The 15,136-nt window shown below is 44.6% G+C and overlaps 1 protein-coding gene across 7 annotated transcripts; it reads left to right on the plus strand.

Moving 5' to 3' along the window:
• The first annotated feature begins 1,046 nt into the window (after positions 1 to 1,046).
• usp20 (ubiquitin specific peptidase 20) lies at positions 1,047 to 14,320 on the plus strand. Of its 7 annotated transcripts, none has more exons than XM_080509656.1 (25): positions 1,047 to 1,362; positions 1,537 to 1,642; positions 2,572 to 2,625; positions 2,917 to 2,979; positions 3,068 to 3,211; positions 3,319 to 3,421; positions 4,390 to 4,459; positions 4,583 to 4,696; positions 4,784 to 4,883; positions 6,669 to 7,197; positions 7,280 to 7,429; positions 8,135 to 8,247; positions 9,047 to 9,219; positions 9,915 to 10,009; positions 10,096 to 10,129; positions 10,219 to 10,264; positions 10,368 to 10,548; positions 10,640 to 10,766; positions 10,867 to 11,036; positions 11,993 to 12,074; positions 12,366 to 12,474; positions 12,565 to 12,667; positions 12,757 to 12,825; positions 12,913 to 13,081; positions 13,276 to 14,320. In XM_080509656.1, the coding sequence occupies exons 2-24, from the start codon at positions 1,565 to 1,567 to the stop codon at positions 13,068 to 13,070; spliced, it is 2,865 nt and encodes a 954-aa protein (XP_080365782.1). In that variant the 5' UTR covers positions 1,047 to 1,362; positions 1,537 to 1,564; the 3' UTR covers positions 13,071 to 13,081; positions 13,276 to 14,320. The 7 variants fall into 7 exon arrangements, with proteins under 7 accessions (XP_080365782.1, XP_080365783.1, XP_080365781.1 ...); XM_080509657.1 differs by having other exon boundaries at positions 13,389 to 14,320; XM_080509655.1 differs by having other exon boundaries at positions 12,913 to 14,320.
• The last annotated feature ends 816 nt before the right edge of the window (positions 14,321 to 15,136 follow it).

Below are 15,136 nucleotides of genomic sequence, written 5' to 3' on the forward strand. Positions count from 1 at the left end.
AAACCACGGGGAAACAGGAACAATGGAGGACAAGCGGAGCAACAGGTTGCCAAGATGAGCTGACAAAGACAACAGAGGGAGAGAGAGGGATTTAAATATCCTGGGAAGGGGTGGACATAGGCGGAACATGACGATGGGTGCACACAGAGGTGAGACACACAGGGGCAGACACAGAGACCTGGCAGTACCCTCCCTTCAAGGGCCGGCACCTGACGGCCCAAAGGCAAAGGACTGGGGGGAAGACAGGAACCTAGAGACTAAATAATGCATTATAATTTTTATTTATTTATATATATATATATATATATATATATATATATATATATATATATATATATATATATATATATATATATATATATATATCGTGGTAGTGCCCGTGGTAATCGGAGCAGTCGGGGCAGTAACCCCCAAACTGGAGGAGTGGCTACAGCAGATCCCTGGAACAACCTCGGACATCTCAGTCCAGAAAAGTGCAGTACTTGGAACAGCAAAGATACTGCGCAGGACCCTCAAGCTCCCAGGCCTCTGGTAGAGGACCCGAGCTTGGAATAGAAAAACAGGTGACCGCCCGCGGAGGGCGAGAGGGGAATTTTTATATATATATATATAAGAGTAAGTAACTCTCCTAGCCTTCAAGAAACATAAACTCAGCAATGTTAAAAAAGTATGAACATTAGATTTGAATATAAGTAATATGAGATATTTGATTATCTTTCCTTTTCTTTTTTATTGTGTGATTTTTGTCTATATTGTAAATGCTGTAAATATTTAGAATATTGAACATGAAAGAAAGGTAATGAAGGGCAACTAAGGGGCGGATTGAGAGTAATATTCTGCTCCTTTTCGTTCATGTGTTGAAAATGTGTTCAAATGTGTTGAACACAAATTGTGTTACTAAGACTGTTTGCTTTTATTTTATGTTTTACTTTTGAATGACATAAAGGATCCTGTCTCCCCTTCCGGCCGTGCGTTGTGAGCGTCGCCGGGCGGCGCTGCGGATGTTGTCGGCTCTCCTCTCGCTCCTGCTCCGGGTCCGTGGTGGCTGTGGCGGTGGCGGTGGGCGTCAGTTCGAGGGATGTCGGTGGGCCGGTGGTGTTGCGTCGCTGCTCGGCTCGCCGTCCTTTCCGTGTGCCCGCCCGCCCGCGTGCTCGTCGCACATCATCGTTGTCCTCGAGGCGGCGAGGTTTGAGCTGCGAAACGCGTCGCGAGCCGCTACTTTGCCTTCACGAGACGTTCAACTAAAAAAAAAACAACAAAACAGCCGCAGACTGGAGATGATATCCGACCGTTCGCTGGGTCTGCAGCAGGCCCGTCGCCCCGCAGCGTCCCCGGAGACGTCTCGGGACTTGATGTGAAAAGGTACGTTTAACACTTGGTGTGGATATTTAACGGTATTGTATCGGTTAAAATGCGCTGTCACGTCGGACACGGTGCGCGTGCGAACTCAAATTGTGTGTGACTTGATGAAGCTAACGTTAGCCACCGCCACAAGCATCCGCTGTTCTTGAATGGATGTTTATATTGACACATTAGCAGGCTGTCGGGAGGGACTGACGGAGTCATGGCCGAACAAGACGTCTGTCCTCACCTGGACTCCATAGGAGAGGTGACCAAGGAGGACCTCGTCCACAAATCCAAGGTGGGCGTTTTGTACCTGCATAGAGAAACTAAACGTAGAGTCGATCTTTGCTGGTTAAATCCTGTTAGGAGTCACTTACACCCCTCAAGATGATGTGTTGTAATAGAATATAATATAGTACAATATAAATACTTTATTTAGCCATAGGGCGAAAGTCTTGAAACAACAACACACACGTAAATACTAACAACACACTAATACTGATAGTAATAACATATTAGAGCCTGTCTTGATTTAGGGGGGGGGTTCTACTGAGTTCACTATTTAACGATTATATAATCATTGCGACCAGGTATGCCACAATTAAAATTCAAACTTTTATAGCCAATTAAGGTAATTTAGCAGTTCACGTGTACTTCTACACACAAAACCAATTGCAAAGTATTTCTGTTGAGTATGATCTGGCAATATAACCGTAGCGATACACGAGTATAAATGTGCAGTCCGCTTTCTGCCATTGATTGTGTACTAACTAATGTCAGTGATTACCAAACAGAAGTACAAATATTTGCATTACTGTATTTCAGCCATATTTAGGTACTTGGGAGAATGCATCTCTCAGTATGTCAGTTTAAACATGCTTAAGTAAAATTGCCACAATACAATCTACTTAACAACGTTTTGTTGTAAAGATCGTTTCCATGGATATAAATTCAGTGGTATTGCATACATAGCAAATATATTTGCATGAATTTAAAATAGGTTTATTATGTCAACATACATGCATTTTACCCCTGAACATGCATACATTAATACATTTATTGCTGAATAATTACAATGGTTTATGGTGGGAACGTGATTTGAATGAACATTCTTCTTCCAAACAGATTTTATTTTATAGGGCTTGCACACAATTAAGGAAACATGCCGCTTCTGGATTGTGAGCTTCCATTCACCCATGTCTTCATTTATGATGTTTTATCACGCAGGGTACGTGCCAGTCATGTGGAGCTGGGGGACCAAACCTGTGGGCCTGTCTGCAGGTAAAAAAAAAAGCAAAACCAAAAAAAAAAAAAAAGACTTTAAACCTTTTGGAAATGGCTGTCCTCAGGGAACAACTTATTATAATTGTTTTTTTCTTCCTTAAAACATCGCCAAAGACGGCTACAACTTCTGGAGTGGCACTTAAACCATTTGACCGCTTAATAATTCACGTTAATGTGGTGCAGAGATGTCATTGTAAGATCGGCAACTTTTAAGCTGTTCTTCACTGGCATCACGATTGCTCAGAGAATCTAAGAACTTGAGTTTCCCACGCGCTTTCTGCTTTGTAGAACGACTGCCCCTACGTCGGTTGTGGAGAGTCTTTCTCTGATCACAGCACCCTGCATGCGCAGGTAAACTCACACTGACGACACCCGTGAAGGCGTTCTCCTTGAAAGAGTCACCGAAACCACAATGGGTTTGTTTTTTTTGTTTTTTTAGACTAAGAAGCACAACCTGACGGTGAACCTGACCACGTTCAGGATCTGGTGTTACGTGTGCGAGCGGGAGGTGTTCCTGGAGCACAGGCCTGCTCTGGCGCCGGTGCCTGCTGCAGCGCCTCGCCACTGCAAATCCGCAGAACAGGTGCAGCCTCCTGGTATTATCCGTCACCTAAAAAAAAAAATAATAATTTTGAATTAAAATAAAAAGTGCACGATGTGCTGGCAGTAGATGGTTGATGCATTTTCTAGGAAGCGGCTCCCCAGCCGGTTGGCCACCCGCTTAAAGCCGTGCCCATTGCCGTGGCAGAAGAAGAAGGCTCCGAGTCGGAGGAGGATGAGCTGAAGCCCAGAGGTACACTGTGAATACTGCGTAAAAAAAAAAAAAGAAAGTCTTTTATTCAGAAACGTGACCTCCATCCTTATCAATCTAGGCCAGGGCTGTCTTAACGTAAGGCCACAAATAAGCCTTCCATTTTGTGGTTAAAGTGTTAAATTTATACTGTGAGGGTGAATTTTTGTATTTAAAAAAATAAAATAAAACACGCCTGAGAAGAGACAAGCTTTTTTTCGTCAACTTTATTCCGATATAATGCGTGTCAGAGCAGATTTCACACCTTTTATCTGTTTTGGAGCCAAGTGAGCGAAGTCAAGTGACACGTTCGCGTTTCGTCATGCACGTTAAAGCTGGAGAGTCAGAAATCAGTTGGACTTTGTCATACAGTATATCGTCTAAAGGGTTTCCACTTCATGACTGTTGAAGATACAAAAACCTCTTTTAAGACCCATGACCAAGTCCGGCTGAGCAGATTCTACAGCTTTGAGAAAACCATGCAAGTTTGACGCTGTGCTTCTTGCAACATTTGACTGTATTTTGCATCAGGAAGCATCCGAATAAAGTAATTTGAGTAAAAAAAAAGGCTATTTAAGTTGAATTGGAATTGTTTGCTCTGAAAGTAAGAGATACCATTAGAATTGTTGTGTAATTATAGGTTTTAATGCTTTGGTTTTAGTGGTACGACCGACTGGATAACAAATTGGGTGTTATGCGTACCCCCGACTACAAAGAGCTGGAACCCTTGTTCTTAGGTTGTCTTCTTGAAATTCTTTTACGTGTTCGCAAGTGAAACGCCCACACTCGAGGGAAGATTGTTTCTGCGGGTTTTCTTTCTTAATTCTGACAACTTCAGAGCAGGCAAATCGCAGACACTCCCCAGTGACGTCCAGTTCAGGAACTACCGCTTATACCTTATACTTATACTTGCGTTGGACTAAACTTTCTGAGCACGACGAGCTTCAGTCAGTATTTTCTGTTTCCCGTAGGTTTGACGGGCATGAAAAACATCGGAAACTCCTGCTACATGAACGCAGCCCTCCAAGCTCTGTCCAACTGGTGAGCTCTCGGCCTCTCTATTACATTTGGCCCAATTTCGGAGGAAGTTGCCTCCCGCTGCTTTTTGTTCACGTGTTTTCCTTTCAGTGCAGTGACGCTGAGGTAATTTGTTTTCACTCTCAGTCCGCCCCTCACTCAGTTCTTCCTGGACTGCAGTGGTTTGGTCCGGACCGATAAGAAGCCCGCTCTGTGCAAGAGCTACCAGAAGCTCATCTCGGAGCTTTGGCATAAAAAACGGTATTTGATAAATAAATACACGGCAGCGAGTAGATTAGGAAGCTTCGTCCTTAATATTGAAAATTGTTTCGCTTCGATGTTTCCCAGACCCAGCTATGTCGTCCCTACCAGCCTCTCCCACGGCATCAAACTAGTAAACCCCATGTTTCGTGGTTACGCTCAGCAGGTAGGGACAAGTACCCAGCAGGTAACTACACCTGGAATCACTCAACAGCAGCCCCACACCGTCTTTTCCTCTTTGTTTTTTTAATTAATCAGAAACCGCTTTGTGATGTACCGTCAAGAAAAATGCATGTTACATACAGGTTTGTGTTGCCCGCCCATTTCTAATAAAGTGGGTTAGACGGGAGTATTTTTAAGGTTATAAAGAGTAAAAAAGGGCATGACGATGATGGAGCATGATGAGATTTGTATGTTAAAAATGTTTGTTTCTGCATTTTTGTTGTAAATATGGGAAAATGTTTTTTTTTTCAATATATTTAATGGTTATGTTCATAGAATTTCCAAAGCTGTGTTTCTAATTACATTTTGAGGACATTTACTTTTTTTTTTTTTTATTTATTTCATCTTTCTATAGAAAACTGGAGAAAAATTTACGAAATGATTTCCGTATTAACTGACATTAGTAACCTTATATGCAAATAAACCATAATGACTCATCCAGCCAATCCCCGGGTTTATTATGTGAAACTGAAAAAATAAATAAATCAAGGAATGAACTTAATTAGTATAGATAGATCATTTTAATTTATCTGAGAGCAAGAAGGGCTGAAAAAAGATCATTTTAACATTTTAATTGTGTTCTCGGTATGTGTATGTGTTAGTTATTTGTAGTTGCATGTCATCTGGTGACATTACCCAAAGATAAATCTGAACTCATATGTCATGCTAACATGTCCAGTTTCCTGCAAGCAAGATGCTTTTAAATAGATAAATGGGCTCGTGGAGGGCTTTTGGCTAGAAAAGTTTGAAAAGATTCTTTATCACTCCTGCCCAAAGTTCTCACCGCACTGGCTCTTCTTGGTTGTTCTGGAACTGTGGAGCCCAGGAAACAAAACCACTTTCACTTATTTTGGGTCCATGATCCACAAGGAAATAGTTGCTATAATTGGAAAAAAAATAAAAAAATAGAACTTAACTGGAAAGAACTCTTTTCCGGTTTGCTACAACCCACATCTACAAATACAAACGTCAAGCGCTTTTTTGGAATACTGACTCGAGTGGCCAGAAGGGCAATAACAGGAAGATGACTGAAACCAGACATTAGTGAATCACATGATATCACCTACGAAATCGTTGTCATGGAGAGAATCACTTTCTCAATCAGGCTCCAGAAAACAAAATTTTCCACAATCTGGAAAGAGTGGGAAAGGTTAATTCTCCCAAAAATGACCGTCTTTTATTAAATTAATTTTTCTTTTTTTTTGTGTTATGTATTCCGCTTAGATTGCTCATTTTTGCGATTGCTCTACTTGTAGGGTACGCATTGTGCAAACCCTATTTTCCTTTTTCATACAGTGGAAAATACCCCATGTTATGTTGTGCAATTGTGTTCTTCATTTTACTTTATTTAAAAAAAAGAAAAGAAAGGAGGATCACTTCTAATGTATTTGTTGTTAGTGACTCCAAATAAGGAAAATAAAATAAAATAAAATAAATGCAGATCATCAAACCTGTGGCTAAAGCTAACCAAGTTTCCAAAGAGATCCTTGTTATTCAGCTCGATATATATATGTCGTGCATGTTTGATCTGTTTTGTTTGTTGTTCCTTGTGTGATTTCTTTTCAAGCCACTGATGCACATTTGTTTGTATGTAATGGGAGTGACGAGTGCAAACCACTTTCCATTTGAATTACTGTAACCAGCATATATGTTATAAACCGCTTTCAAGCAATCTGTGTGCGTCCCGCGACGCCGGCGTCCACGCGACGCTCGTCTTTCATGCGACTGGCTGCATTTGTTGCTTCTCCAGGACACTCAGGAGTTCCTGCGCTGCCTGATGGACCAGCTGCACGAGGAGCTGAAGGAGCCGCTGACCGAGTGCAGCGCGAGCGGCGAGGGCAGCGACGGGGAGGAGAGGCGCGACGGGGACTGCTCCCCGTCCGAGGACGAGTTCCTGTCCTGCGACTCCGGCTCCAGCAGCGACCGGGGGGAGTCCGGGGGGGTCGGCGACAGCGAGCTGCTCGTGCAGGACGAGTGCGACGGGGTCGGCCGGCCGGTGCCGCCGGTCGGGGCGGCGGGCGTCGCCAGCGCCGCCGCCGCCGTGATCTCGGAGAAGGAGAGGCTGAAGGAGAGGAGGGTGTCCGGCTCGCCGCTGCACGGGGGCTCGCAGGAGATGGACGAGGACGCCGACGTGGACACGGCGGCGGAGGGGGGCGCTCCTGAGAGGGCGGAGGAAGAGGCGGAGGCAGAGCAGTGTGAGAACGCCGAGGTCCAAAGTCCAGAAAACAATCAGGCCTCCAGCACGGGGCAGGGGCAAGTCCAGAGCAACGCCGCCTCAGGTAGGGTGGGGGGGGGGGGGGCTGACCAGAGCGATAAGTTCACTCGTTCACATTTTTATATCCCTCACATGACGTTTTGTAGAGCCGGACAATGAAGCGTCCATGACCCAGCCCCAGTCGACTCCCTGCAGTCCCGTGCGAACCCTCCAGGAGCTGCATCCCAAACTGTCCTCCAGCCCGCCGCGCGCCAGCCCGCTGCGCTCCGCAGGACCCGCGTACGCCTTCAAAAAAAGTACGCCACTTTTGACATTCCCGTCTTGTCTTCCACGCTGCTTCATTCGACTCGGGGTCAGGGTGTGGGTACGGTCAAGCGCACACTCACACTCTGCACATGAAGTCCCACGAAGCCCCGAGCTGCAGCGCTAACCGCGACTCCCAACACGAGGCTGGGTATTTAATCGTTCACTTGAATCACATCGGTCGACTCATCAGGACTTCCCGCTTTTCCAAATGACGCTCTTGGATTCCTTCCCGCTGCAGCTATTGTGTAAACTCTCTGATTGCAGCTATTTGAACTGACCGCGGTTGATGTGTTTCCAGCCATCTGGTTGCAGAACATAGAAATGTTGTTTTGTTTTTTTCACACGTCGTTTTCCATCGCGTCACATTAACTTGGCGCTCTTTGTCACGATTTTTTTTTTACCGCAGTGATTTCAAGGCGCAGGTGTGGAGGATTAGCGCCACTCACCGTTTATCTTTGCAGTGTGAGTGGGCGAATAGTTGTTGAGCGCGGTTGATCTGGACCGACATTTTCCCGGAAAGCCAGTCATCCGACAGTTTTCGACGCCGCCCTTTGCTCTGCGATATATCGAAAATGTCTCGACAGGGACGCTCTTCCCATTCTCGCTGCAGTGAAAAGCGCCGGGGCTTTGGAGTGCGAGACGCCTCCGCCACGTCGGCCCGCCATTTAACCCTCCCCGTGTCGTGTGCCTTCCAGCTCAGCCGCTGCTCGGCGCCAGGAAGAAGAAGCAGTCGCACTATCGCAGCGTGATCTCGGACATCTTCGACGGCTCCATCCTCAGCCTGGTCCAGTGTTTGACCTGCGACAGGGTGAGCTGTGCTTCATGTGTCTAAACACCAGGGGACGCTAGTGACCCATGGCTCACGACGCAGGTGATTTGATGAGAGTCCTCTGAGGTACCCACTTCGGGGAGTTGAGGCTCAATAAGTTCTAACTCAGGATCATGTTGGCATTCAGCAACAACTGAGGTCAATTAGGTGGAAAACCTCAGTTTAATGTCACAACGCTGATCAAAATGGTTAATGCCACTTTATCCACGTCACTTAATTGACCACTTGTACTAGGACTGAACCTGCACTGCCAACACTGGTATTATGATTTTTTTTACTATAGTATGTTTATTGTACTTTATTCTACACTTTGCCGCGCCCCCATCATAGTTTAATTTCCTTGTATTTCATCTTACCATATATTTTGCTCCCCTTAGAACCTATTATACTTTATTGTAGTTTGTGATTTTTATCTTATTTTTTTATTTTTTAGTCCTATTTTATTTTATTTACTTATTATTACTTTTTACTGTAAATATTTTTGGCCCTTAGAGTTCTTGATAGTCATTGTATATAAGATACCTCTATTCTTATCTAACTGTTTGCACGTTTCTTGTCTTTCCTACTCATGAGTGTCTTTAAGAGCTGAATGTAACAAGTACATTCTCCATTGTGAGATCAATAATGGCTTATCTTATCTTATCTTATCTTATCTTATCTTATCTTAATGCAAGGGTGAACTGCCAAGAGTTCTATGGTTTTATACATTTCTACTGTTCCACACGTCCTCACTTCTTGAGGCAGCTTCGGTTAACCCAGCCCTCCGAATGTGTAACAGGTCTCGACCACCGTGGAAACCTTCCAAGACTTGTCCCTCCCAATTCCCGGCAAAGAGGACTTGGCGAAGCTCCACTCGTCCATCCATCAGAACCTGCCGGTGAAGACCGGCGTGTGTCCCGACAGCTACGGCTCGCAGGGCTGGATCTCTTTCATCATGGACTCCATCCGCCGGTCAGTAAAATACGGCTCCGGTTTTCATCTTGGACATTTATACGCACACCCGAACTTGACTTTTCACCTTGTACATATTGTCAGACCAATGATGCAAAAGTATTGTTTCAGTCTTCCATGTCAAACGGAGGAGCCTTTGTATAAACCGTGATCTCGTCAATGCTTTTGTCTCGACAACCCAGCAAATTGATATTGAAGGAGCAATTTGGGAGGTTTCCAGGCAAGAGCGTCATAAATTTACTTCAGTTTTTACTTTCGTGTCAACATGTATCCTCCTCCTCAGTTGTGCCGAATAACCTCGCTTTATTTTCCTGTTTTAAAATGCCACCGTTGGATTCAGTGTGATTTTTACAAAGTGTGCCCAAAACAAACCATTTTGTACCAAATCTGTGGGGCATACAAAAAAGAAAAAGAAAAAAAAGCCATATATTTCCTTTTAGGATGGAGTATAAGCAACATCAGTACAGGAACTGAAATGACATGCTTTCAGTATATTATGAGATTTGGTGTACTTGGACTTAAAGATGTTCCCATCAAAAAAAAGAAAAAAAAGAAAGAGAAATCCCTTCAGGCGTCGTTACTTCTTGATCTCATTACAAGTTGTTAATACACACACGAGTGCAGTTTTTTGTGTGACGTCAGGCTTCGGACTCGGCGGGACCTGTGGGTGTCTGTAATGTTTAATGTTTGAACAGGTTCGTCGTCTCGTGTATTCCCAGTTGGTTTTGGGGGCCCATGGTGACACTGGAGGACTGCCTTGCAGCGTTTTTTGCCGCTGATGAACTCAAAGGTAAACAGTAAGAGTGTGTGTGCGCGTGTGTGTTCAATTACGGATTGGAACAAATGTATAGATTTGTCATTTCTTATTTCCAACAGGGGACAACATGTACAGCTGTGAAAGATGTAAAAAGTGAGTAACTCTCAGTTGCCTGAATCAAAAAAAAAAATGGAGCACATCGTTCTAAAAATGTATTCATTTGTTGGTTTTTTTTTCTCCAGGTTGAGAAATGGTGTGAAATACTGCAAAGTCCTGAAACTTCCAGAGGTGCTCGTTCGGTTTTGTTTGTTCATTTTGCCCCCAGAGACCCAAGTTAGCTGAAGTTGTACGTCAAAAGAGTCCCCTCAGTGTTTGCAATACCGTCCTGCAGATCCTGTGCATCCACCTGAAGCGTTTCCGGCACGAGGTCATGTATTCGTTCAAGGTCAGCAGCCACGTGTCTTTCCCGCTGGAGGGCCTCGACATGCGACCGTTCCTGGCTAAAGAGAGTCCGTCCCAAGTTACAACTTACGACCTGCTGTCAGTCATCTGCCACCACGGCACGGCAGGAAGTATGAATATCTCCATTTCCTTAGGGGAAAAAAACAAGATTCCTATGTGTACTATTTGCTGCGCCAATAAATCGTCCCCCCCCCCACGCAGGTGGACACTACATAGCTTACTGTCAGAACGTCATCAACGGCCAGTGGTACGAGTTTGACGACCAGTACGTTACCGAGGTCCACGAGACCGTGGTGCAGAATGCAGAGGCTTACGTCTTGTTTTATCGGTGAGCACGTGGAGCACTCCACTTTCCACTCATTCATTCGACTCACACACACACACACACACACACACAAAAAATGTTGTTTGCCGACTGCGTTTTGCAGGAAAAGCAGCGAGGAGTCGGTGAGGGAGAGGCAGAAGGTGGTGGCTCTGGCCAACATGAAGGAGCCCAGCCTGCTGCAGTTCTACATCTCCAGGGAATGGCTGAACAAGTTCAACACCTTCGCCGAACCGGGTCCCATCAGCAATCACACCTTCCTTTGTCAGCACGGAGGTGTGTGGCGTTTGCTCTCTGCTCTACCTCCGCTGACCTCGTTCATGTTGACGTTACAGTAGATTGGGGAGAGTTCTGGTTACTCGCAAGTGCACATGCGAAATCCCGCGAGAAAACATACACATCTTCTGTGTTTTGTTTTATTCGACACAGAATGATTGGATCTGCCGCACATGGTTTCCTACATTTTTTTTTCTCCTCTCTTTAATTTGCCTCTGAAGAAATTCTGCAGACCTCCTCTCCTTGATTTGTGTTTGCTGAAATCATGACAGTGAGGCTGAACAATTCCAGACACAACCACTCACAACACGGAAAGTCTGGATCCTTTAAAAAGAAAATGTGAATGAATAAATGGATAAATCAACAGAAGCCGTAGTGACCCGGATTTAAAACAGGGACTGTCGTGTTGTTGCGGGTCTTCAAGGGTTAAAGAACTGAAAGTACGTGAACGAGTTACTTCTCAAGTCTGTTAAAACCGATGTTTATCTCATGTAACTGAAACATTATGGCCAATGTTCCTAGTTACACATTACGAGAACCCGTCTTACTGTACAATATTTACTCAACAAAGGATTGTTTTGGCTTCATTATTCAGCAGGTATAATAAAACGCAGCACATCTTCTAGTTTTCAGCTTCTTAACTCCCCAAAACATAAAAAAACCCAACCAAAAAACACAAAAGCTTTGTTCCCACAACCTCATTCTAAACAATATCTTTTATTTAGATTATGGCGGCTGGCTACTTTACATGGCTCTGTGTTGGGACAAAAGGACGGTATTGTTTATGTGAGTTGCTGCTGCAGCCGGCCCCCGGGAGCGCGGCTGTGTACTTTGTATGGGAAGAGAAAAACAATCTGGCGCCGTCGTCAGAGATCCTTAATGCTCTCCAGTCCCGACTCGAAAGGGATTTCTTCATTAACCTCAACGTTCGTTTTTGTGTGTGTGTGTGTGCGCAGGGATCCCTCCCAACAAGTACCACTACATAGACGACCTGGTTGTGATTGTTCCGCAGAACGTGTGGGAGTACCTTTACAACAGGTAAATCCTCGAATACAAGACGTCTGGGGTCGTTTGTTTTACCAACGTTTCCGAGACGTTCAACAGACTCATTGACCCGTTAGGACTCGAGACAAAGTCTTTTTTTTGTTTTTTTTTGATACTCAAACTCTTAACTCTCTGATGATCTCCTCAGTACACATAATATAACACATTTTACCAAAAGAAATGTAAGCCCGATCACTAAATAAGGCCTTCAAAATGTATGTTTATCACTGTTGTCAATACAAATCTTGCCGTTTTTTTTTTTTTTTTTCCCCTCCCGTCTTTCAGTTTTGGGGGCGGCCCGGCCGTCAACCACCTGTACATGTGCGCCATCTGCCAGGTGGAGATTGAAGCGCTGGCCAAGCGCCGGAAAATGGAAATAGACACCTTTATTAAGGTATCAACGTCTGAAATGTTCACGTCGAACGTGACCACATGGTGATTTGTGTTGAGTTGTGTGTTTTTTTTTTTTTTTCTCCGTCCGCAGCTAAACAAAGAGTTTCAGGCTGAAGAGGCGCCGACGGTGATCCTGTGCATCAGCATGCAGTGGTTCAGAGAGTGGGAGGGCTTCGTCAAGGGCAAAGACAACGGTAATACTCCGCAGGTACAGCGGTGCATTCAAGGTCCGTATCTCTTTCTTGTCTCACAATTTGTTTTATTTGTCCCCCCCCCCCTCCAGAGCCGCCCGGCCCCATCGACAACAGTAAAATAGGAGTTATGAAGGGAGGACACGTCCAGCTGAAGCAAGGTGAGCCTCGGCGCTTGTTAAAGGAGGAATTTAAGACTAAAGACAGGGTCAGTAAACGTTCTTTTTTTTTAATGTTTGTCGCCTCAGGTGCAGACTATGGTCAGATATCGGAGGAGACGTGGCAGTACTTGTTGGGGATTTATGGCGGAGGCCCTGAAATTGCAGTGAGACAGACCGTGGCCCCCGCGGACCCCGACAGCCTTCACGGAGAGAGGAAGATCGAGGCCGAGACAAGAGCACTTTGAAACTATAAGAGGTCGGAATATTTCACTTTTAAGAGGGGGGGGGGGGTGAGAAAAATAAACAAAAAACCCCAGCATCTCTTAAAAAAAAAAAAAATTATTAACGTGACTCCGGTTGTGAGTTTGAATGCAAGTCGGGCAGACGTGGAGCAACTTGTGGGAAAACGTGGTCTTGGAACGTGACGACTTTTCCAACCGTTGTTCCCAGATCGCAGGATCTCTGCACGGAAAGCCAAGAGCAACAGAAGGGGAGTCGAACAGCTGTGAATTGAATCCGGCATGGGATTCAGATTTATGTGTTTCTCCCCCCCCCCCCCTCAGGTGGTCCGATCCCCTCTGTCCACGCTCCTGCCCTCACGGGGGAGGCTGAGGAATTTGCACCTTGGTTGTGAAAGACGCCCCGACGGGAGCACTTTGTATAACGTAGCAACGCTTTATTTTGAGCCGTGTTCCAAGAGGAGCAACTCAAACAACATACAGTCTATTTATTGGATCGCTCTGATGCTCAGTGTTAAAAAAAACAAAAAGAGAGCACGGATGCCGTCTACATCGGGAGACCGGAACGAGCTTTTCCGTCTCCCAACAAGATGGCACGCAAAGTGAGAGATCTCGAAACAAATCCAAACTCTTCGCACCTGCGAACCTTAAAACGCGCCGCGCAGCAGCGAGTCCTCAGGAATGGAAGACGCGACGTCTGTCTGGGCCGGAGACGAGCTCCGATGTGTTTAGTTGAAAACTGCTGCACGTGCATGTGCTGGTTCCTACAGGACCCTCTCTTCAGGGTCGGACTGCATGCAGCTGCAGAGAGACGTCTCACTGAGCAGATGACATGCTCGGTCCTCGGAAGAAAAAAAAAAAGGCTTGGATTGAAATATTGACTCTCATTTGCTTTATCAAATAGGTATAAGGACACATATCTCTATGGACTTGAAGAAAAGTGACATTTTCATGCGCTCCAGTGTACGAGTGGAACAAGTAAAGCGTCATGTCATTACTGTCCTGGTGATTTACGAGTTTTCACAAGAGACACGTTAAAATGTCACATGAGCCGCAGTACCGGATGAACCAACAGAGGGCAGTATTGAACGAGTCGCATTTCCCCTCCCGTCCCGAAACCTGTTGTGCTCCTACTATTATGTCAAACGGAAATCCAAACGTCTCTCGATATGGTGTGAATGATATAGAAAATATTTATTTTTTAAATCTATTTTTCTTTTGTGAGCATGTTTTGTTTCCAACCCCCCCCCCCCCCCCCCCCCCGCCCCCCAAAAAAAAATCCACACGTCGCTCTCCAAGCTTTCCGCCTGTGAAAAATATGTGCACATCTGTAGATTTCCTCACGTGTAGATAATTTTTGTAACGCTTGTGTACAGTTCACCTCTGTTTAATACATGTGGAAGACTCCACGGCTTGTTTACGTCACCAGACTGCTGAATCGAACCATCTCCTCGTCAAACTTTGTGTTTTTTTTGTTTTTTTTTCGTCTCCCAAAATGTGGAATTTATTTAACGGGCCCAAGAAGCGATGCCAATCTCAACCATCTCCACATGGAGGCGTCGATTAAATCACACATTTGCCTTTTTTTTCGAAACGCACACAGGCTCAACGTATTTAAAACTGAAGGTCTTTTTTTTTCTGTTTTGTTTACTAAGATACAAAGTCCAATTGATCCACGGAATCTTTGTGATCCTGCAGGTACTACTACTACTACGACTCTACAAGTACCAATGAAGCTAAATAGTGAAAAAACTCACAATGTAAAAAAAAAGAAATGATTAAATAAATGATAAAATAATGTAAAATTAGATTTGCAGATCTTTACTGCACAAGATATGTAAGATTTCCAAGTTTTTTTACCCCCCATTCAGAGTTCTTCCTCCATTAAGTACAGCAACTGTCAGCTTAAATTATTTTTAATTATTACAACTTGACTCTGATCTTAGTATTATTGGAATTTTTGGCCTGATTATTGGATAAAGCACTTGGAAAGTTGTAGTTTCTCCCAAGCCAGTGCGACATGCACATGCCAGGAGTTATTTAAACACACAAATAAATGCTAATTCAATACT

Source organism: Blennius ocellaris, assembly GCF_963422515.1.
Source record: "Blennius ocellaris genome assembly, chromosome: 15".
Lineage (NCBI taxonomy): Eukaryota > Metazoa > Chordata > Actinopteri > Blenniiformes > Blenniidae > Blennius > Blennius ocellaris.

Bases quoted from the DNA above. Each gene is read 5' to 3' on its own strand.
- usp20 (XM_080509655.1), top strand. From the start codon at position 1,565: ATGGCCGAACAAGACGTCTGTCCTCACCTGGACTCCATAGGAGAGGTG. The intron at 8,248-9,046 runs GTGAGCTGTGCT...AATGTGTAACAG, and splicing joins AGTGTTTGACCTGCGACAGG to GTCTCGACCACCGTGGAAAC. The intron at 10,130-10,218 runs GTGAGTAACTCT...TTTTTTCTCCAG, and splicing joins AGCTGTGAAAGATGTAAAAA to GTTGAGAAATGGTGTGAAAT.